The sequence below is a fragment of the Carcharodon carcharias genome, chromosome 15 (genome assembly GCF_017639515.1).
Source record: "Carcharodon carcharias isolate sCarCar2 chromosome 15, sCarCar2.pri, whole genome shotgun sequence".
Taxonomy (NCBI): Eukaryota; Metazoa; Chordata; class Chondrichthyes; order Lamniformes; family Lamnidae; genus Carcharodon; species Carcharodon carcharias.
Window position 1 is genome coordinate 15964781 of NC_054481.1, and position 23374 is coordinate 15988154.

Consider the following 23374-nt stretch of genomic DNA (forward strand, 5'->3'; position numbering starts at 1 on the left):
ACGAGGCTATGGGCCAAGCGCTGAAAAGTGGGATTAGTGTTGTCAGCTCTTTGTTGACTGGCATGGACACGATGGGCCAGATGGCCTCCTCTGCTATAAATGCGTTTGAGACTCTTTCAGAGCTCTGAAGAAGTCGTATAGACACGTTAACTCTGTTTCTCCCTCCACAGATGCTGCCAGACCTGAGTTTTCCCAGCATCTTGTTTTTTATTTCAGATGTGCAGCGTCTGCAGTATTTTGCTTTTATCTTGGGTAGGATAGTAAGCTGTCAAGAGGTTATGCAAAAGAGCGTAGACAGGTTAAGTGAGTGGGCAAAAATTTGGCAGATGGAGTATAATGTGAGTAAATGTGAATTTGTTCACTTTGGCAGGTAGAATAGAAAAGCAGTATACTATTTAAATGGAGAAAGATTGCAGAACTCGGTACAGAGGGACCTAGGTGTCCTGGTACATGAATCAGGAAAAGTTAGTATGTAAGTACAGCAAGTGATTAGGAAGGCAAATGGAATGTTGGCCTTTATTCCAAGAGGAATGGAATATAAAAGTTAAAAAGTTCTCCATTTGTACGGGGCCTTGGTGAGATCACATCTGGAGTAACTGTGTGCAGTTTTGGTTTCCTTAATTTAAAAAAATATATGATTGCTTTAGAAGCATTTCTGAGAAGATTCACTGGACTGGTTCCTGGGATGAAGGGGTTGCGTTATGAAGAAAGGTTGGGCCTATACCCATTGGAGTTTAGAATAATGAGGTGTGATCTTATTGAAACATCTAAGATCCTGAGGTGACTTGATAGGGTGGATACCTAGAGAATGTTTCCTCTTGTGGGGGGGACTAAAACGAGGGGACATAGTTTAAAAATGTCTTCCTTTTAAGACCGAGATGTAGAGAAACCTTTTCTCCCGAAGGATCATTGGTGTGTGGAATTCTCTTCCCCAGAAAGTAATGGAGGCTGGGTCTTTGAAATTATTCAAGGCAGAGTTCCAGATTTTTGTTCGGCAAGGGAGTTGAAGGTTATGGGGGGCAGGCAGGAAAGTGGAGCTGAGGCCACAACCAGATCAACCATTATTGGATGGTGGAGTAGGCTGAAAGGACCAATTGGCCTATTTCTGTTCTTGTGTTCCTGTGTGTTGCCCTTGTTGGCATGTGGAACCCATCAAAGTCCAACATCCATCCTTGCCTTACAGTCACTGGTGCCCCTTTCATAGGCCCCAGCTTCGTGCCCCTACAGCTGGTTACTGCCACCTGGATGAGTAAGAATCACATAACACGCTTAAGTAAGCCATCAAGCATATGTCGCGATGCACAAATGAAGCACAGTGCCATTTATAAAATAAAGGCAAGCTAATGATACCCATTGTGCGTTTAAGGTGTTGTTTCCAGGTGCTTTGACGTCGTGCTCCCCCCTGTTGCTAGAGTTGATATGTGGGAAACCTGATGGCCTTGCTGTCCTGGATGCTTGTGACTCATGGCCCCTGGGTTGTGGGACCCTTGAGCCAAATGCCTCAAGGGAGACATTTTTAAACTATGCTGGGCCACCTGCATCTGTGCAGTGGAAGCGTCTGTCATTGGTGCTGGAAGCAGCATTCTAGGCCACTGTCAAAGCCAGTGGCACCTTGAACAGAGTCCCTGTCGCTTTCAGATACCCATTCCTGAACCCTTTGCCCACTTGCATTTCCCTGCATACCAGGAGCTCTCAGGCATCTGGAAGCAAGTCCACACATCTGCCAACTTAGTGCTCAAAATTGACTCCATAATTTGAAGGATGGTGCACCCCACCTGCATTCGTTCAGTGGGCAGCCACATGTCGCTCTCTGTGAGCGTCACCTCTGTTATGATGGAGGGTGCACTCAAGCCAAGGACTTGGTGGCACTCATGTCATGGATGGACAAACTTGTTCCCATGAGTCAAGTTTAAAGTTAAAAACCAAATTAGTCCATCATGGGAGCAAACAAACTCTGAGATCTCTGTCCACATATTTCTCACTACTGTTCTATAAGCACCCATTCTATAAGCACCCACACTTGATGATCCAACTTAACTTGTATGAAACTGAGTATTGCTCGACTTCTCATGGCAACTGGCCAATGCTACGATTACCTCTGTCACCTCCTGAGCATGTCTGCTGTTCTTATCAGCTAGTGCTACCTGTTCTAATGACAGAGTATCTTTGCTGGTGCAGGATGTGTCGGACTGATGCGATGGTGCACTTCCCATGGCACCTCCTCTTTTTGCAATCTCTGGCTCCGTGCCTCTCCTGTGCTGCTTCCAACCCTGGCCCTGTGGGGAGAAAAAAGTGCTGTTAATGACATTGCATGGCATTCCCGTCTTCTGAGCTCCATATGATCATGGCCACATACCTTCACTCTGAAAACACTGCTGCATGTGCAGTTATGTGCTCAAACCTATGCTTCACTTCATAATGTATCATTTGAGAACCAGCAGTTAGTGTACTTTTACTGAGGAAAAATAGTGAGCCTGTTCTGTGTTTTCTTGATTATTGTGTAATGCTAGCTAGGAGAATAAATTATTATAAGTAATCTGTCGTGCTCACCATAACAATCATCCACTTGCATCTTGAAGCGTTGTACAGTCAAAATCTGTCATGTGCACCTGATTGACTCTAAAAACAGCAAATCACTAAGCTTAGGTGTCCTCTATTAACCTACTTACCTGACCAATGTACTCTGACCCCAGATTGTACCTTTTACTCCCTAACTATCATGTATGGGAAAGTTTTGGATTAGATTTGTGACCTGTTTAGTTGGACTTTGTCTCTTTTGAGGGACAGGCCTAGCCAGACAGTTCTCAATGCAACACCTTAATGCCAGTGGGGAGCACTTCAGTTATAAACTGCATATCCTCTGACATACTGGAAACAAAATAATAGGAGACCAGTATTTCTACATTTAGCTATATTAGTGCCTGCAATACTATATAGTGCACCGTGAATCTATGCCATCTGTGGCTCTAAAACCACCTGTTAGTGCAGAGATGTTAAAGTGTACGTTGTCAGTGAAGATAATGTTTATGCAACATGAAGCAAACTTTTGGGATCAATGTAGTTTAGCAAACCAAACTTTGTTTCCCCTCATAGATGATTGAATTGAGTGATAATGACAACCCATGGACAATATTTCTAGAAACAGTAGATCCAGAGTTGGCCGCCAGTGGAGCAACGTTGCCCAAATTTGATAAAGATCGTAAGTCCACATTAACAATGTACTGTTGTCAATTAATGATTATATGATTTATGCAGTAGTTATGTTTCAGTTCATAATTACTTTTATACCTTTTTTGAGGACATGCCTTTAAAGAATTAAGTTAAAACATTCCGTAATTGCATGTCAATAATAAAGAAGCTGATTGCAAAAGTACAGTACAGTAATGCTGTGGCTTTTTCTTCAGATGATGTAATGTTATTTTTGAAGATGTACGATCCCAAAACTCGGAGCTTGAATTACTGTGGACATATCTACACCCCTATATCGTGTAAAATACGTAAGTTGAGAACTGAATGCAGATACCAATTTGTACAAGAATTCCAAAGAATTAACTGTTGCATTTATTGTGTGCAGGTGATTTACTGCCAATCATGTGTGAGAGAGCGGGGTTTCCGCAAGGAACTAACCTTATCCTCTATGAGGTATGAAAACATGTGATGTCCATGTTTATCTTGTTAAAACATAAATGTAATATCTTTAAAATATAGCGTTGACTTAAAATCTGACTTCAAATAGAGTTTCTTTGGTGAAGTGTAAATTTTAAAAATTGGATCCATTATTTCGTCAAACATGCGACCATTCAAGGCCATGTTGTTTCAGGATGCACTGAAAAACCATTTCCAGCACTGAACCCCCAGAACGTTAAAGGCCTCTGGTATAGCGAGGATGAGTATTCATCCAAGTCACAAAGATTCAGGATCACTTATGATTCATGATGTTATGGTCAAAGCTAATTGTAATGCTACAGGCAGGGCAGCAGGACAATTTATGATGGAGCTTGTGTAAATGATCCAGAATCCTCTTGTATAGAAAGGCCCCCTCTTGAACAGTGTGTGCTTGGGATGGGAAGGTGGGCAAGATTTTTTTTAATCAGTTAAATGTTGGATAGACTTAGTTTTAAAATGTTCAGGAAGAATGTCAATTGCATTAGGGTCTTGCTCAGATCAATGTGATCTAGCAGCAGTTAGGTCATTTGGTTGACAGTTATTGTGCTTTTATAGTAATTGCAACAAACAAACATCAGTAGTTTGTAATTACTTATGTTAATTTGTTCAAATGTCTACATTAGTTGATTATAAAACTCTCTTCACTTTAGGAAGTAAAACCCAATTTAACTGAGAGAATTCAGGATTATGAAGTGTCCCTTGATAAAGCACTTGACGAGCTCATGGATGGTGATATTATAGTATTTCAGAAGTAAGTAATGCTTTAGCACCAAATTATGGATCTCAACTCACCAATGTGTCATTTTGATGTCCTGATATGCACCTTTCTAGTTCGTGTTGGAAAAAAGTAGTTGTAAAATTCCAGAAATTTACAGTGCTGGTATTTCATTACCTGTGGTGGGGGAGGAGGGGCTGGAAATGTGTTATTTTTACATATGTACAGCCAAAGTAATAACTATGGAACTCATTTTAACTCTACCAAGATACATCAGAAGTTCATCAGGAGCAATTTTATTCTGGAATAAGAAAGCAGACCCTCAGTGAAAGATTAGAACGGACATCCCATGAGATTTTAATTGGCCCTTATCCTTGTAAAACTGATACAATGGAAATTTTACAATCCTGTCATGATTGTCATCCTCATAGGAGCCCATAATACACCAGCCATGGAACGTTCTTAAAGTAATTACCATTGTGTCACTGGTATTAATTTTGAAAGACACGTAAAATGTTCCTATGTAGCACATGGTTTCCTTAAATACAGAAAGCATGTTGCCAATGGAGCAGCATAGAAAATAGGAGTAGGAATAGGCCATTTGGCCCTTCAAGCCTGCTCCGCCATTCATTATGATCATGGCAAATCATCCAACTCAATAGCCTGCACCCGCTTTCTCCCCATATCCTTTGGGCTCTTTCGCCCCAAAAGCTATATCTAACTCCTTCCTGAAAACATACAATGGTTTGGCCTCAACTACTTGCTGTGGTAGCGAATTCTACAGGCTTGCCACTCTCTGGGTGAAGAAATTTCTCCTCATCTCAGACCAAAATGGTCTACCCCGTATCCTCAGACTGTGGCCCCTGGTTCTGGACTCCCCCACCATCAGAAACATCCTGCATCTACCCTGTCTACCCCTGTTAGAATTTTATAGGTTGCTATGAGATCCCCCCTCATTCTTCTGAACTTCAGCGAACGTAATCCTAACCGATACAATCTCTTCTCATAGGTCAGTCCAGCCATCCCAGGAATCAGCCTGGTAAACCTTTGCTGCACTCCCTCTATAGTAAGAACATCCTTCCTCAGATAAGGAGACCAAAACACACTATTCCAGATGTGGTCTCATCAAGGCCCTGTATAATTGCAGCAAGGCATCCCTGCTCCTGTAGCAGAGTTGTGTGGGTCCATGTTATGTCATTGCATGACAACTCTGCCCATTTAGTTTTGGATAGTAACTCGAGACAATTTTGTTAGTTTTATTTTATGTTTAAACTGTGCCCTTTATCATGCCAGTTTTCCTTTCCCCTTCCATGATGATATTGCCACTTGATGGGGTAAGATGCCACCGGTGCCAACTGTCACTGTTTGGACAGTTATTCAACAGTGGAAGGCGTCTGACTAAGCCAGATTTTGTCCTCTGTCAAAGTCCACATAGGTGCACTTTCCAGTAAAAGTTAATGAATGGTACTTGGTATGGGATTACTCCTTCCTAACTAGCTAACTAACCCACGATCCCAGAAGTTAATTGTGTCCCAGCTCCTGTCCCACTGTAATCCACTAACTTGGGTATGAACCAGGAATTCAACCTGGGACCTTATTATCTTTTTAACTTGCTATTGACATTAAGTTGTTTATATAACCACTGGGGCCAGTGGTCTATATAATTGTGGTTTGAGCTGGGGAAAGCACCTAGAGATCTGCAATGAGCGCAACATTTCTACAAAAACTTAATGTTCTAGTTAAAGTTTGCAGTGATGCTATCTACAGTTTGGTTTTCTTTTTAGTGAGTATTTTTCAAAAATTGAAAACTCAACTGTAAACAGTGACACTGGATGCTTGTAACTTTTTTTTCCAATCTGGTGGCTGAAAGCATATTCCACCTTATTTTTCCAGTATTTTGCAGGTATCAAAATATGCTACCCCAGCTCAAAATGTAATCCATCCTGCAGACGCACAAAACACCAGTGTGAGTTACTGCTCATTTGTGACAGGCTCCAGACCACAGCTTGCTTCCACATTGGGTAATGAAATTGCCTAGCCTTTGCATGTTTCTCCTTACGATTGGCAATATGTACTATTCAATGCTGGAGGGAGAAATGGAAACCAGAAAACTTGCTAGTGGGTCGAGCTCTAGTACTGTTGTTGGTAGAAGTACACTGAACTGTCACGTAGCATCCAATGCTATTTAATTTCCTCAAATTTAACTATAACATTTAAAACACTCAGTAGTATTGAATTTGAAATTTGGTTAACATAGTGAATCGCAGTGTTGGGTCCTTCTATTAAAATCTTGCATGCTTGAGAGCATTAGAAATAGGACCAGGAGTAGACCATTTGGCACTTTGAACCTACTCCGCCTTTCGGTATAATCGTGGCTAATCATCTACCTCAAACTCAACTTTCTTGCCCACTTCCCATATCCCATACTTACTTGAGATACCAGTAATCTATTGGTCTCAGCCTTGAATATATTCAATGGAGCATCCACAACCCTCTGGTAATTGGCCAATAACTTTACTAGTCTGAATACATGACTGCATGCAGGAGATCAGTACATGGAGTTTGCGAATGTTGCGTGAGCTAGTTCTCCTAAATGTCAATATGCTTGCAAGAAATTATCTCCATCTTTTTGTGTGTAATTCGCAACTAATGTATCTGTAGTTCAATTACTTTCATAATATGGGATATAATCTTCAAACTTCAATGTATTTTCTTGAAACATGGTACATTTATCTATGGGTCATCTTTTATTTCTTTACTGCACATCACCCTCCATCTTTTTCTTATGTTGAAGGCAGTTAGTGACTCAGCAGGCTAGTGTTTCAGGCAATGATTGCCGGTTTGTTGTTCACCTATGGGGCATCACAGTTCAGTGGTGTTACCCTACATGATGATCCCAGTAGTCAAAATTGGTCTGCTGCCACTTCACAACTTCTGTCCCAGCACAGAAGCTCTGAGGACTGTTGTAGCAGCCAGAATCTACCTTGCCTTCCTCAATGGGATAGATCTATGAAATATTCCATAGTTTTTCTTGCCTGGTATTGTTTTTGCTTTTAAATGTCCTCAGTCCATCTCTGCTTTATCTCTAGTTCTCTCTCCACCACCCCCCCATTATTCCCTCTTCCTCTGTCAAGTTGACCCATCTGTCCTTGTTGAAAACCAAAGTAAACTGCTGTTCCATCTCCAAACTCCCTTTCCAGTCCAAAGTCGTTGTGTGTTCTTACTTTCTGTATGCCTGCCCATCTTTCCCAGAGCTCCAAGCTTGAAACCTTCCAATCAGGTTTTTCTCCCACCTCCAAAGATGTACCAGAGTACCAAAGGTGAATCCCCTTTCCATTATTTTCAGCCTGTCTGAAGCTTTTGGCAGGGTTGACCACACCATTCTTCTCCAATGTCTCTCCATCATCTAGCTGGGTGGGACTGCACTCACCTGGTTCAATTCTTATCTATCCAGTTAGAGCCAGCAAATCACCTGCAATGGCTTCCCTGCCTGCTCTCGAACTGTGAATTCTGGTATCCTGTCCTGTACCTCCTAAGGACCTAGCCTTGCCTCCTCCACCCCCTGCTGTTTCTCATCGAGCTTCACAGTGACATCATCCAAAAACAGTCATTTTCCACATGCTCATTGATGACACCCAGTTCTACTTTATGCCACTTCTCTTGATACCTACACTGTTCATAAATTATCAGACTGCTTGAGCAGCATCCATACTGATTAAGCAGAAATTTCCTCTAAATATTAGGAAGACTAAAACCATTTGCCTTTGGTCCCTGCCACGAACTCTGTTTCTTAGCTCCTGACTTCATCCTTCTCCTTGGCAACAGTGTTGAGGCAGAAACATCTGTTTGCAACCCTGGTGTGACATTTGACCTTGAGATGAACTTCTGACCACTCCTGCGCCAATTCTGAAACCACTTATTTCTGCCACCTTAACATTGCCTGACTCAGCTCCTCAACTGTTTTGCTGCTAAAACCTCTTCAATGCTTTTGTGACCTCTAGACTTAATTATTTCAATGCACTCATAGTTAGCCTTTCGCAATTTGCCCTCTAAACTTAGGCTGCGGAATTGTGGATGGCCCTGTCCTACTTAGACCAAATCGTGTTACCCAGCATCCTTTGCTCGTTGACCTGCATTGGCCCCTGGTTAAGCAACGTCTCAATTCTAAAATCCTTTCGACCTCATCTTCAAACCCATCCCCCGTTTATCTCTATAATCTTCTCTAGCCATACAACCTTCTTGAATATCTGTGCTCCCTGAATAATTCTGGCTGTATGAGCAACCCAGAGTTTAATCATGCCACCATTGATGGCCATGCCTTCAACTGCCAAGGCCCTAAGCTCTAGAATTCCCTTCCTAAACTTCTCTGCCACTTTCCTCATTTTAAGACTCCTTAAAATCTACCTCTTTCATCTGACCTAACATCTCCTTATGTGGAGTAGTGTCAAATTTTGTTTGATAACACTCCTGATAAATGACCTGGGATGTTTTACTATATATAAGGTGTTCCATAAATGCAAATTGGAAATTCCATAATAAAAGGAATAGATTGTACATGTAATCGATTGATGTTGACTTATACATGTTTGCAACCAGTTTATTAACTCCACTTTTCATACAGTAGGTGTGGTGCCCATTTGTGTTCTTGGCATATGTTTAATTATAAACATTATTACAGCCAGCAGAGGTAGGGAAAGAGGGACTCAATCATTATAAGGCATTATCGTTTCCAGCTAAACAAAAACACATGGCTGAAACATTACTGTTAACAAGTTAGAATTTGCTATCTATTTTTTATTTCCTATCCAAAGATACCTATATAATGTAAAGAAATTAATTTTAGCCAGTGATATGTACCTGGTTACATGGTTACTAGTATTGGGACTCAAATCTCCATATAACGATGCAAAAATGGCCTTTTTCTGTTTCATGTGGCTGGGTAGGCCTGAACACAGATTGGAAAGTCCAGATAATGCGTTTGAAATAATTCTGATGGTTCACATTGCATGCACTTCAATAATATTTGAGCACAATGACCTTGATTTTTCACTCAATATTAGTACCCTTAATGATAAAATTGTAAAACGTAAGCCAAATCTACAATTATGGTTTCACAAACAATGCAGATTTTTGTGACTGCATGGCACAGATGCTGAAACTTTGTTTTGAGAATGTTAACATACACCTTGGAGCAGAAGTCACCTTTGGACAGCTAAGGTCACTAATTCTTTTCTGACTGGTTTTCAGGGACGATCCAGAAAATGACTCGAGTGAGTTACCAACAGCAAAAGATTATTTCCGAGATCTGTACCATCGCGTTGATGTCATCTTTTGCGACAAGACTATTCCCAATGACCCGGGCTTTGTGGTCACTCTGTCTAATAGAATGAACTACTTCCAGGTACGAGAGCTTTGACAGCAGTTCACTTCTGAGGGTTAAACAGTAGGTGTATTTAAAAATTAGACTCCTTATCTCAATGTGACTAATGTGGGCATATTGAACCAGAACTGAAAAGTGGAGTGATGCTCATTAAGTTAGAAATTCATTTTAATGTGTGAAGAGTTTTTTTTTAAATGTATATGAGGCTCATATATGATGTAAGTTGTAGATTTTCTAAATCAATTTTATTGTTGCAACTTTTGCAAATAATGCAACGCTATTGCTTCAACAATATCATATCTGCTTCAGGAAAAGTTGATTTTTGGTGGTGGCCATAATGGTTGTGTTAAGTGACTTGTCAGTTTATTTTAGTTATACACACATCACTAATGACAGCTTGCACTTATAACGCACCTTTAGCAGAGCACTTGGGGAGGGTTATCAAGCAAAATTTTAACTCCCTGCCCCCAGCCCCCACACTAGGACAGGTTGAAGTGGTAAGTTTTAAGGAGCACCTTGAAGCGAAAGAGGTTTAGGGAGAGAATTCCAAAGCTTCAGCAATTGAATGTGCAGCTGCCGGTGGGGGTGTGGTTAAAATTTGTAGTATGCACATGAGGGCAGAATTGGAAGAGTATAGAGATTGTGGGGGTGACTGATAGGAGTTCTATGGGGAATGTAAAAACGATAAGACTTGTTAACTCAGCGTTCTTAGACTGGGTGCCGGGCGCATGGGTAATGGATGAACGGGACTTGGTGTAAGTTGTGACATGGGGAGCAGAGTTTTAGATGCATTCAAGTTTATGGGGGTGGCAGATGGGAGCTTGTCCAGGAGAGCATTGGAATAGCCAAGTTTAGTAATAAGATAATGGATGAGGATTTTTTAGCAACAAGATATGCTGAGGCAGGGGCAAAATCAAGTCAAGTTATGGAGGTGGGAGTAGAAGACTTTGGCTGTGTAGCGAATATGAGGGTTGGAAGCTAATCTTGGGAGTCAAACAGGATGCCAAGGTAGCAGTCGGCCTTATTCGGCCTCACTGTGGCCAGGAAGAGTGGCAGAGTTTGATGGCAATCCCGTCCTATCTCTTCAGCTTCAAAATGTGACCTTACACATATTCCAAAATTATGAAATGAAGCTAATGTAGCCCAGTCAGTTGAAAGTTTAAAAAAGATACAAGACTGTGCTAAAAAAGTTCTTGCAAAGACTTGTTTTGGCCTTGAGAGTTTGGCCTTTAGCCTTACTGTACAATTTTAGGTTTGTTTGAATATCATATTTATTTTGAAACCTTACAAAACAGCAAGGAGACATTAAGTATAGATAATTGATTGTATTTACCTGCCCTTTTAATTTATTTTGGCATTTTCTTAATAGGGCCACTATAACAAACACTTAAAAGTTACAAATTCTAAAATTTCTGAATCGTGCAACAAATTTTGATTACAAAATGATTTGGAATAGAAAATGTTTTCTATGTAGCGTTCCATGATGAAAGTGCCCCTACTACAGTGCTGGACACACTTTTTTTGCATTGTCCATTTGTAATGAGTCTCCACTAAAAACAGGCAGTTTGAAATTCTGATTTTTCTTCTTGGTAGGTTGCCAAGACAGTAGCACAGCGACTAAACACTGACCCAATGTTGCTTCAGTTCTTCAAGTCTCAAGGGTAAGACTGCGTAACATCACAGTTTAAATTTCTTTCTCAGAAAACTTTTATCAGTGGCTATATTTATCTTCCTAACTTTCATACACGGTAGTGAATCCTTAGTAATTTTAGTTGTTTTCTCATTCTTAGCCATAGTAGCTATTATGTGGGATAATGAATCCTTTGTTTGAAATCAGCTATTTTCTGGTAATTAATCTCAATCTCACATGCCAATTTCAAATGTAGGTCTTAGGTCATCAGTCCGTTAGAGCTGCAAGTTAATGCACTAAGTAAAATAAAATCTTGAATACAATTAACAGGTTGGAAACCTGTGCAATGCAAATGATTAAATCTGCTGCAGCAGTATCACCAGTATGCTTGTGATTCACTCTTTGTGAGACCATTCAGCACACAAACATATATTTTTTGAGAAACTGATATTGTTCAGTCGAACATGGATACAGCCTGAACTGTTAGGATCAGATTTGTCTTTCTGTGTGAAGTAAGTTGCATCAACCGTGATCTATTTCCGAGCGCACAACATCCGTTTTGGAGAATTGACCATAATTCAGCACAAATTGACATTTAATTTTATAGCTTTACCAAGATAACGCAGCTAATGCATGAAATTGAAGAAAAGGCTGCTTTGTGGACATATTCCAAAGATGGTTGTCAAACACACATGATGGGACAGAGGGGGTTTCTGAAATATTTTTGCTGTACTTAATCTGGAGTGCCTGATCATAATGTAAGGTGCTCAAGTTAAATTGTAAATCTGTTCTGTTTTGTAAGGGAGCTTGTAAACTCATTATTTGCTAGTGTTCGTAGTTGTAAATCATTGTGGAGGTTTATACGAATTTGATTTAGGACAGATATTGGGAATTGGTGTACACTTAAAAAGGTTGTGTGTTTGCAGATGTGATGGGCAACTTGATCAACAAGGCAGAGATTTATTTTTAAGCTGATTCAAAGATTTGTTTTCAAGACCTGACCCTCAAATACATGGAACTTTTATCAAACCCTTTTGCAAAAGGAATCCAAGGGAGCTCCTTATTTGCCAGCGAAGTGATTTTAAAGGGGTGGGCAGTGAGAGTGGGATTAAAGCTGTAAATTTTGAATACTCCACTTTACCTGTGTCTAAGCATTGGATGTAGTTTACATGTCAGTTTGTGTTTCATTTGCAATCTGTGACTTTTTAAAATATTCATTGATATTGATGTAGTGCTCTTAAAAATACCAAAAATTAAAGAATTTTATTGTTAAAAGTTACAGGGATGGGCCGGGTAATCCTCTTAGGCATAATTATGAAGGCACACTTAGAGATCTGCTGCAGTTCTTCAAGCCAAGGCAACCAAAGAAACTCTATTATCAACAAGTAAGTATGTTTGTACTCAACCTCTGCTACATGTGGAAAGGACTTGAGGTAATTTGATAGATAAAGCTTATAATTTGCAAGTCTAAGTATATTTACTTGCATCAATTCTGAAATTAACCTATTCCTGTTGTATTCCAAAGCTATCAAACTTTTGATAGCCTTGTGCATTAATAATTTTGTTTTACTGAGTACTGTCAACTTGAGATTTATTTTTAAGCTGATTCAAAGATTTGTTTTAAAGACCTGACCCTCAAATACATGGGAACTTTTATCAAACCCTTTTGCAAAAGGAACCTGGTTCCTTTTCTGGCTCTGTCAGTCTAGAAAAATTGCTCCACCTCTGTTTAAATATTTGAAGCTTACTTGGCATTCTTATTGTGGGTGCATCTCTGGCTGGCCTGGAAATTGAGAGCAATAAATTTTATAAGAATCCATGTAATTGTCACCTATTCTGGGTGGGTGGGTGGGTGGGGGGGGGTGGGGGGCGGTTTCGGGTGTGGAAAGCTCCCTAGACAACCTCAAAAGGTGAGGTGTTAGTATGTCATGGATTTGCAACAGTATAGATACCTCAATTTGAGATATTTGGGTTTATATTGCCCCTCTGCAATGGGTGGGAAATGAACCTTAAAAGTTTAAAGATCTAGCTTGGTTTCTTGGAATATTTTTAATTTGGAAATGTTAAGTAGTTGGAAAAGGTAAAATGAAACCAAGTTCAGCATTAACCTCTGCATTATTTATTATGGAAAATAGATGCAATGTGAGTTAGTAGCTTGTCTTTATAACCATTAGGGACTTTAAAGGCTTGTGCTGTTTAATTCGACCATAATTGCAGAGTGGTTGAGGTGAATACCAGAGAGATATTTCCAGGGAGACTGGATAAGCATATGAGGGAAAAGGGAAGAAAGGATTATTCTAATAGAGGGAGATGGTGGCTTAATGGTAATATCACTGGAATAGTGATCCAGAGGCCCAGGCTAATGCTCTGGGCACTGGATTCAAATCTCACCACAGCAGCTGATGGAATTTAAATTCAGTTAATAAAATATAAAGCTGGTGACCATGACCACTATCACCAATTGTAAAAATCCATCTGACTTAATAATGTCCTCTAGGGAAGGAAATCTGCTGTCCTTTTAACCTGGTCTGGCCTACATCCCAGGAAAGAATAAAGAAAAGAGGAAGCTCCAGTGTAGTGTAAATGCTGACAGACTGGTTGCTCCGAATGGCCTCTTTGTATGCTGTATTCTTTGATATTTTAAAACAACCTTAATTACAATGTGTTCCACAGTTTACACTGCAAAGACAGTGCAGCAAATCTTGCTTACCTCTTTTTTTTGTATATAGCTGAAAATGAAGATCACAGACTTTGAAAACAGACGGAGTTTCAAATGTATATGGCTCAACAGTAGTTATAGAGAAGAGGTGAATATCAATTTTTCTGTTGCATTGAGATTTAACAGCCAGACATTTAACAATGTTATAGAATTTAAACAGATTTAATTATAGAAAAGATCGAAATTAAAATCTTGAGTACAGTTGAGGATAAGAATCATTTTTCCCTTTTCTCTCAATCTCTCGCAAACACCATTATTTACCTGCCTACACTTGCCAGCACGTGCATATAAAAGTCCTTTAGGGAAGGAAATCTGCTGTCCTGGCCTGGCCTACAAGTGACCCCACACTCAGAGCAATGTGGCTGACTCTTAAATACCTTCTGAACAAGGGCAATTAAGGATGGGCTATAAATGCTGGCCTAGCCAGTGACACCCACATCCCATGAACGAATAAAAATTAAAAAGTATACAGTAAGGTTTGTACCAGAGAGGAAAAATCAACTGGATGCACTTGGCAAGCTCCGTCCCATGGAAGCTCAGTTGCCCTTTCTCTCTCCACTGCACAACAACATCTACAAATTGGAAACCAAAGCAATTGGCAAGTAAATTTCTGTGACCAATGTATATCTACGTTTGGCTCTCTGGAGGTACACAGGACCAGATACATGCATTACATTGAATTTGAATTAGATCTTGGCTATGTTTTTTAAAGAATATAGTCATATATGAAGTGTAGTTATAATTAGATTTTCAATGTTGACAAGGGGAAGAGTTCTCATAGGGTAAAATTAAATATTGGGAAGATTGAAACCATTGTTTTTGGTAGTAATTCAAAATTCACAACTGAGTTGGGGGCTGACATTGGACTAATTCTAATTCACTTCTCATCACTTTAAATATTGAAGTGTACGCGCATCAGTTAGAATAGTGCAGAATGTGGTTAATTTCCATGCGTCACATTTCCAGGATGAGTGCAATGTACAGTTGGCTTGCTCAAAACTTTATACTAATTCTACTTTTGACTGCCACCAAATCAGTGTATCAATGATGCATACAAATGACATCAGAAGAACAGATTTGGAGAGAGAAAAATGTACTTAACTCTTCTCGATCACTTCTGATCATTGCTACCATGGTTATTGGGCCAACTTGATTCCCATGGTTATACTGCCCTCGCAATCCCTTCCGTATCATTTAGAAATAAACACAAGTGGCCACAAATCTCCCAAAGCATCAAAGACATGGCTGAGTGTACATCACACATTCCATCAGCTGCTCATCCTTGCCTTTGCCCCAAGTAAGTAATATATCCCATGCTCACCAAAAAGCAGTTTTAGCTCATTTACTGACCCCACAAGCAGTGCAGGATATCAAGGCACACAAGTAGTAGGAACCCTCAGTTCCACAGGGATCATACCTAGAAATTTGGGCACATGACTATATACGGTTACTCCTTTTTTAATTACTTTTCAACATTATAAACTCATCCAAGTTTGTCATTACTACCAAAGTATAGCCCCAAAATACAAGTACTAGTCAACCGGTTTAACTTTCATTTGAGTAATTAATTGATGAACATACTATTATACTAAGAATCTAGCTCAAAACATTCTCCACTTGTTAATATTTTGCAAGATTCTACTTGGGCTTGAAATTTTAAGTAGATCATTCAGTAAAATACCAATTTGAGCAATTTACTGTATTACAGGAGATAACACTATATCCAGATAAGCATGGCTGCGTTCGTGACTTATTGGAAGAATGTAAGAAAGCTGTAGAATTGTCAGAAAAAGGTTCCAGTAAACTAAGGTAAGAATACGTGTAGTGAGTTATTCCATAGAACGTGCTTTTTTGAGAGAACTCCACTGTTAATACAGATGGTGCAGATGAGTTAGAGTCTGAGTTTGTTCCAGTATGTGGCCTTGGAAGGCATCCACATTAAGCTGTTCAGACTTTGGGGGTCTACTTTGCTGTAGCCGTGTCTGCAAGAACCCAACGTGTAATGTGTCAGGATCCACCAAAAGTTGTTTTTTTGAGCTAACAATTAACATAACTTGTTTTCTTTTACAAAAAATTGGATGTGCTATCTACGCATTTTAATATAAAGGTAATTACATTCTCAATCTCGAATCCCAATACAGCTATTCTGTTTCAGCAAAATTAGGTGCAAATGTCAGAGTAGTGGCACCTTCAAAAATGTCTCGATAATGCTTTTAATTTTTAAGGTTGTTACCAGAGGAAGGTGATGCTTGGATGCTAAATAAGTGCATATCTTTTGGGGCACAAAGAATGAAAGCATTTTAATTACATTCTGTGTGTTTTTAAGATACTTTAAATCGCTACCATGTTCAAGCTGGTTCCACAAGTGACAATGTATTGCTTGACATTTCTGGTGCAGTTTCTGAAAACTGCCTTAAAATATGGGATTAGAAATCTGGCAACCCATTCCTGATTAACTGGGAGGCCAGTCATCTTGGGCTGGCGCATCTCTGAACAGTCATCTTTAGATCCTGAAACAGTCTGGATTAAATTTTAACAACTTGATTGTTTTTCGATTTTAAGCTATGATGTGTGTTTGCTTTCAGGCTACTGGAAATAGTAAGCTACAAAATAATTGGAGTCCATCAAGAAGATGAGCTGTTAGAATGCTTATCTCCAGCAACCAGCCGTACATTCAGGATAGAGGTATGTTATGTATTCGATATCAAACTATTTTGTGGAAAGCCATAAATATTTTCTTTAAACCAACAGTTTCCAGTTGGTGTACTCATTTATTTGAATATCTTTTCAGGAGGTCCCACTAGATCAAGTTGATCTGGACAAAGAGAATGAGTTACTGATCCCAGTGGCACATTTTCACAAAGAAGTTTTTGGCACTTTTGGAATTCCATTCTTGTTGCGGATATGCCAGGTAAGGTGCCTAATTCTGTGCTCTTTGCAGAGCATTTGATTAGCAAATATTTGATTCTTTTAGCTATTGCCTAATGCAAAGCTTTGAAGTGCAGAGATGTTGCACAAGAAGGTTTGAGAAAGTTTTTGTTCTGAGATTGAGCTGAGTTCATGTGTTTTCTAAAATTTTAGAGCGAGCCCTTCAGGGAAATTATGAAGCGAATTCAGGCCATGCTAGAAGTTCAAGAGAAGGAATTTGAAAAGGTAAAAGCAGCTAATCTTGGCCATTTTCTTTGAGTATTTTGCTTGTATTTTGCTGTTTCTTTAAATGAGCTGAGAAAACAGTAAGTGCACGGACTGATTCCTGAGGTCATCCAGTATAGTGTTCACTCCTCTTGTTTGGAATCCTTTAGTATTAAAATTTATTTCTCTTTTCAAGTTCAAATTTGCAATTGTGATGATGGGTCGGCACCAATACATAAATGAAGATGAATATGAAATCAACCTGAAGGATTTTGAGCCTCAGCCCAGTAAGTAGCAACAACGTGCAAATTTGTTTTCTCACCACTGAATCAGAGGAATTGGTTTCAATTACTTAAATGGTGCTAATGAATAGATTCCTGTATTTTTTGACAAAAATGGAGATATAATTGCTTTATATATATCTATAAAAAAAAATCTAGACAGCAGTGAGGGTTACCTTTTTGTGGGAGTTTTATATACGTGACTTTTTTTGCAGAAGACTGGCCAGTTCCAGATTCTCTACAGTTAACGGGTAAGCTCTTGCGAGACCGAAGATCATAAAAATTGCATCTGTACATGTGACCTGAGTGTTTGCATGAGAATATGTCTATTGAAATTAACAGCAAAATCCATAATATAGTGCAATTCTGGACTTGACAAGTGATCCCAAAGCAGGACACAGTTATGCAACTGATGTCAGGTTTTAACAACATACTTTTCATAGCATAGTAAAATGCAAGCTACTTTAGAAGAGCTTTTGTAATTAAAGTATCTGACAGATCCAATTACAAGAGCAATTTCAAAATTTCAGGCATTGCCATTAACATCAAATATGCTAGGACATTAGAACTTTTCACTGTAAAGCGAGTTTTCTGATAATATGTTAGATATAAATATTTACTGTGCAAACCATGCAGATCTGTTCAGTCTAGGAAGTGCCTTTTCCTTTCTACAGTCTTTTTTTTTTTAAAAATAGGGGGGAGGGTAGCTTCTGGGTAATGGACTACAGCTTACCCAAAACGTCTGTACAAGTGGTTATAAAAAGAAATGAGAACTCAGGCCAAAAAAGCATTCCTTTCCCTCCCTCCCTCCCTTTCTTGATTTGACTACAAGATAATAAGTAATGCTAACGTTTTGAATTGTTGAGGGATCAGAAAGATGAACCATGGTACAGCATAAATCTACACTTTCCAGGAAGCATCACCGTATAACAATTGGTTGGTGCTTGGCTTGTCAATGCTGAGACTGGCCAACTCAAGATCGGTTGGTCTGGCTGTGTTTAAGCAATCAAGTGACCCTATTTACAATAAATATACTTGCTCCGAATCCTCCATCTTTTCTTCCCTGGTTTCAGTGTGAAAATCATGATTGAGCCAGCAGCCCGGAGCTTCAATTACTCCTGAATTCCCACCCTAAGTGTCTCTGCCTCTGCTCCTTTTGAGTTGTTCCTTTAAAAATCTTCTTTTGCTAAACTTTTGTCGCCTGTCCTATCTCTTATATGGAGCTTGATGTCAAATTTTGTCTGATAACCCTTCTGTGAAGCACCTTAGTATGTTTAAAAAAAAAACCCAACTTTTTAAGGCCTTTAACATAACATCCCAAGGCTGTTTGCAGGAGTATTATAAAACAAACTATGACACTAGTACGTCTGAGATATTACATCTGATGACCAAAAGCTTGATCAGAGGTAGGTTTTAATGAGTGTCTTCAAGGAGGAAATGGAGATAGAGGTGTAGATAATGGGGATTTTGAAAGTGCAGCTGTAATTGAATTCGGGGCAGTTTTTTTCCCCCAAGGGCTGGTACAGAAGCTGGTAGGGTTGGGGCATGGAAGGGAGTTGCAGATAGTGAGTAATGCAAGGCAGTGATCAGAGCCACATCTCTTAATTGGTAGGATGGGCAAAACAAGACCACATGAGATGGCACAGTCAAGGGCATGGCCATGAATATAGATTGGAGAGTTTACATGAAAATAGAGATTTAGAAAGGCTAAAAGGGGAGTGAACCCAGAGAATGCGATGAGTTGGGATGGAGGTTGAAATCATCAAGGATGAGAAGTTATTCGTTGCAGAGGCTGAGGGAGGAAAGCAGCAAGAAAATTTCTCACTGAAATATCCTATTGTACTCAAAAATAAAGAACCACGATTTTGAAAGAGGGGTGAAATAGGTGAGTTACTCAGAGGAGGAGAAAGTATCAGAGGCCAGGCCGAGCGTGATCTAGTGGTCTTGGCACGGCAGGAGCCTTGTTTGCAAAGAAACAGGCATTCTGAAGGATGATGTGTAGAGGGGTGTGAAGAACTGATCTGGCAGAGTCAACCGGGTTAACAGTGGCCATTTTAAGTAGAAAAGTTTGAGACTATTTGAAAATTAGTGTTGGGTGGAGCATTGGATTTTCTCTGCAGTACTGGCTGAAATGCTAGGAGTTGAAAAAAAAATAAGGTGCCACAGCGCCACCCGTGGTGGGATAATATAATTATTGCACAAGTTTATAAGGGCATTTTCCATTATAAATGTGAGTAGGAAATTATACTGGAAAATGTTGGCAGAGGTATGTTAGAAGTGAGATTTGAAACTGTGACCTACTGCAAATAAAGAAAAGTGAGCAGCACCTGCACTCCGTGAATGAATGCAGCAGAGTAAAGATCTATGTGACATTAATAGATGGTGTTTAACAAGTTGTCACTGAAGCAACAACTAATCAAACAAATTAAATGCTGAACTCTATGCCCAAAGTAAAGTGGCAACATTTCAACTATAAAGAATTCTGATCAGATCGCAATTTGACTGTTGTGTTCAGTTAACAAGTCAATAAGCTTTGGAGGCATTACAGAGAAGAGCCATGAGACTGATCCCCAGTGTCAGATGGTTGCATTATGAGAAAATGTTAGAAAAAATACATTTATTCAGCTATGAAAGATGGCTTAGAGGGAACCTCTTGAAGATGATTTTTTTGTTTTGATCAGCTAGGTGACTTGACCCAGAAATTTATGCCATATTTGAGTCCCCAAACCAAGATAACTGAGAAACTTGCAGTTATAACTTTGTTTACCCAATACAGAATGCACACTCCGTACAGGCCAATCACACTTGGCAGAGTCCAAACAGTTGAGATGAAGGTTGGCGCAGTTACAGTTTGGGGAACCCCATCTTTGACAGGGGTATTAGTGAAATTTTAGCTAGCTACTGGTTGGGGTATGATTAGCTTAAAGAATGGGAAGGGAATCAACAACCATTTGTGGCAACAAAGCTACAGAAACTGCATTTTGATTGACACTAAGTTGTGGCAGTATGAATTAAAACTGATTTGTACAAAATGTAACGATCCAAGTACTCATGGATATCCCTCAGCTATGACAGTATAATTTGTCCAGATTGTATTTCTATTGTCTTTGCACCACAGCATCATTGGGGTTTGCTTAACTTAACAGCCTGAGAGTCACAAATTACTGACTTAGACAAGACTAATTGTTTTTGATAGCTCATTGCACATGGTTTGAAGTTGCCAGAAACACTTGCAGATAGCTGTGTGCATTGTTCTGCAAGTACTTGGTTAAAATAAATGGATTTAACCTTATGTCCACTGGATGCACCTTGCTCTGGGAGGTGGTCCCAGGAAATGCTGGCATAGTTGTATGTATGATTGGCAGCTTTGCTTGAATTCAGAAAGATACGTTTTTGACAACCATTGTTCCTTGGTGAATTTCAACGGCTGGAATTTGAAAGAGAAATATACAAATGTGTTCTTTGAGAAATAGGTGGAATGAAACACGTATTTCACCCCCCCCAAAAAAAAAAATGCACCATTGTCCAAAACCATGGAATCTGTATCATGAAGTTTTACAAATGTTTCTTCAAATACTAGAAGCAGAATCTCTGCAAATTGAGAAGTTGCTATGCCAGCTTTGTATGAAGCTCTCCAGGAGCCTTGTTTAATTTGCATGGGGCTCTATACCAATGGTTATAGTAATTCAAAAAGTTTTTGAGACTCTAATTAGTAGGTGATGCAGTTATTGGAGTCTACAAATGTTTTGAATATTGTCACTTATTTCACTCTTGATGTACAATTGAACATAAATACAACTCTAATTGAAAGAGGCACTGTATTATCAGTATTAATGAAGGGATCTTTGTAACGTTTTCTGTTTCTATTCCTAGGTAACATGTCCCAGCCAAGGCCATGGTTGGGGCTTGATCACTTCAATAAAGCTCCAAAGAGAAGTCGCTATGCATACCTGGAAAAAGCGATCAAAATTCACAACTGACACCAATATCTGACTAGTCAGGATTGAGTGTCTTAAAAAAAAGTTTAAAAAATTAAAAAGACAGTGTGTGCACCCATTCAACAACAGTAAAAATGAACTTTGGTACACGTGCACCTTGTCAGAAGTCTTCAGCGACAGGATTTGCTGCTGATGCTAATTTTATTTTGTTGAGGCTGTTCAGTTTGGCTTCTCTATCTATTGACTGCCTATTTTCCAGATGGAAAGACGATATGGTTTTACCTACTCAAAGAGCAATGCAGTTGGATGTGAATTCTTGCTTGTTTTAAAGATGAAAAGATGTGGCCGGAATATGGCAGCATAGCGAAGGAGCTGAGTAGTAAGGAAACAGCTAGTCATTTGCTAAATGGTTCCATGCCTTTAGAATAACCCACAGCAGATGGCATAGGATTCACATCTCTGGCTGGCTGCTAATTATAGGTGTTGTGAAACTTCTCGAACACTTAAGCAGCTAGCATGTTCATGTTTACAGTCATTTGGATAGTTTTTCTTTATTTAGGTAGTTTGGATGAATTCAGAATTTTTGTGAATTTGTAAACACCACCAACTTTCACAGCATTAATAAATGGTGTCTGTACTACATCTTGCACGTTGTTGGCACTTAATATTAAGGAGATGCATTTTTTTTTCTCCCAGCTGAATGTGGTCTTTGATTTGTTTTTTTAAACATGATCTGGGTTTTTGTTCATCCCATACTCTTTGTAGAACACCTTGGCAATAATAAATCAGTACTCATTGTATCCTGCCTGGTGCGAGTTTGTAGGTCTGGCTATGCTTGTTTTATTTTGATGCTATGGCCATTAGTACTTCCTAATGGTAACTGGCTGGAGTCGGTGGGGTTTACTGTGCTGCCTGTGGGAAACAGTTTTAAAACACAATGGTGGCTGGAAAGGGCAAAGTTGAAAAATCTGAATGTGTTCTATTTTGTCATGGTGAGATGTGAAAAATTATAACATGACAAACACAGCCTTTAGCACAGAGGGCATGCTCAATAACGTAAGTAGTAAGCTGTTGACTTTGTAAAAATTTTAAAAAATACAAAAAAAAATTGTATATTTAATGATGAACATGTACAATTTTAACACTCGAAGGAATAAATTCCCATGGCGGAGTCTGCAGGTAAAGTCACTGATGTTGATATTCATTGCGTGTAGTTTTATTTCAGACTGGTTTTTTTAAGCTAATTGCAGCAGCGTGTCTAGTTGAGTGCAGTAAAATAGAATCTGCAATTCACAACTTTTAATTTCTCTTCCCTCTTACCTTTTTAATTCACGTAGCAGTGTATGAAATCTTTTCCTGTATATTCCCTTTTTGCTGGAAAATGTTGTATGTTGAATAAAATTTTCTATAAAAATTTTGTTGTATTTATTTGCTATGTGTACCCACAAAGAGAGATTATTTTGTTTGGCTAGTTTGGTTTTGGTTAAGTGTTTCAACCTGGAAAAATATGTTCGGATAGGTTTGCAGATTTTCCTGTAATGCTAAATATTATAAAGTAGATTTAGACCAAAATATGGGCTCAAGCAGCATTTTATTTCTTAGATTATTTTGGTAATGGCATAGTGTCATAGTAATATTTAGCATTGCTTAAAATGTTTTTCTACTTCTTCCTTAGCTGCTTGTGGCTATTTGCCAAACTCGGCATTCATGGTAATCCTACTTACTGACTTAAACTGCTTATCTTTAACACCTGTACTTGCTTACACAGTTCTTGTATCAATCGCTTTTTTTCCAAACACCCGATTTAAATTTTGTTGAGGTTGTCGTATCTGTTCACAATCCTTTGGCAGTACTATTACATGTTTGGATTGCTACTCAATCCTGAATTGTTACTAATCGTGGACCATGGATAA

At 39.2% G+C, this 23374-nt stretch overlaps 1 protein-coding gene across 4 annotated transcripts in view; it reads left to right on the top strand.

Moving 5' to 3' along the window:
- Positions 1 to 22875, top strand: part of usp7 (ubiquitin specific peptidase 7 (herpes virus-associated)) — an 89244-nt gene extending 66369 nt beyond the window's left edge. Inside the window, exons 18-32 of one of the 4 annotated variants that reach the window (XM_041205914.1) lie at positions 3094 to 3199; positions 3405 to 3497; positions 3575 to 3642; positions 4317 to 4417; positions 9629 to 9782; positions 11355 to 11422; positions 12668 to 12776; positions 14121 to 14198; positions 15819 to 15919; positions 16696 to 16795; positions 16902 to 17021; positions 17192 to 17263; positions 17439 to 17529; positions 17739 to 17774; positions 21397 to 22875. In XM_041205914.1, the coding sequence (XP_041061848.1) occupies positions 3094 to 3199; positions 3405 to 3497; positions 3575 to 3642; positions 4317 to 4417; positions 9629 to 9782; positions 11355 to 11422; positions 12668 to 12776; positions 14121 to 14198; positions 15819 to 15919; positions 16696 to 16795; positions 16902 to 17021; positions 17192 to 17263; positions 17439 to 17529; positions 17739 to 17774; positions 21397 to 21503 (1404 nt within the window). In that variant the 3' untranslated portion in view covers positions 21504 to 22875. The remainder of the gene's footprint in view (positions 1 to 3093; positions 3200 to 3404; positions 3498 to 3574; positions 3643 to 4316; positions 4418 to 9628; positions 9783 to 11354; positions 11423 to 12667; positions 12777 to 14120; positions 14199 to 15818; positions 15920 to 16695; positions 16796 to 16901; positions 17022 to 17191; positions 17264 to 17438; positions 17530 to 17738; positions 17775 to 21396) is intronic. The other 3 variants (XM_041205915.1, XM_041205916.1, XM_041205917.1) reach the window with 3 other exon arrangements.
- The last annotated feature ends 499 nt before the right edge of the window (positions 22876 to 23374 follow it).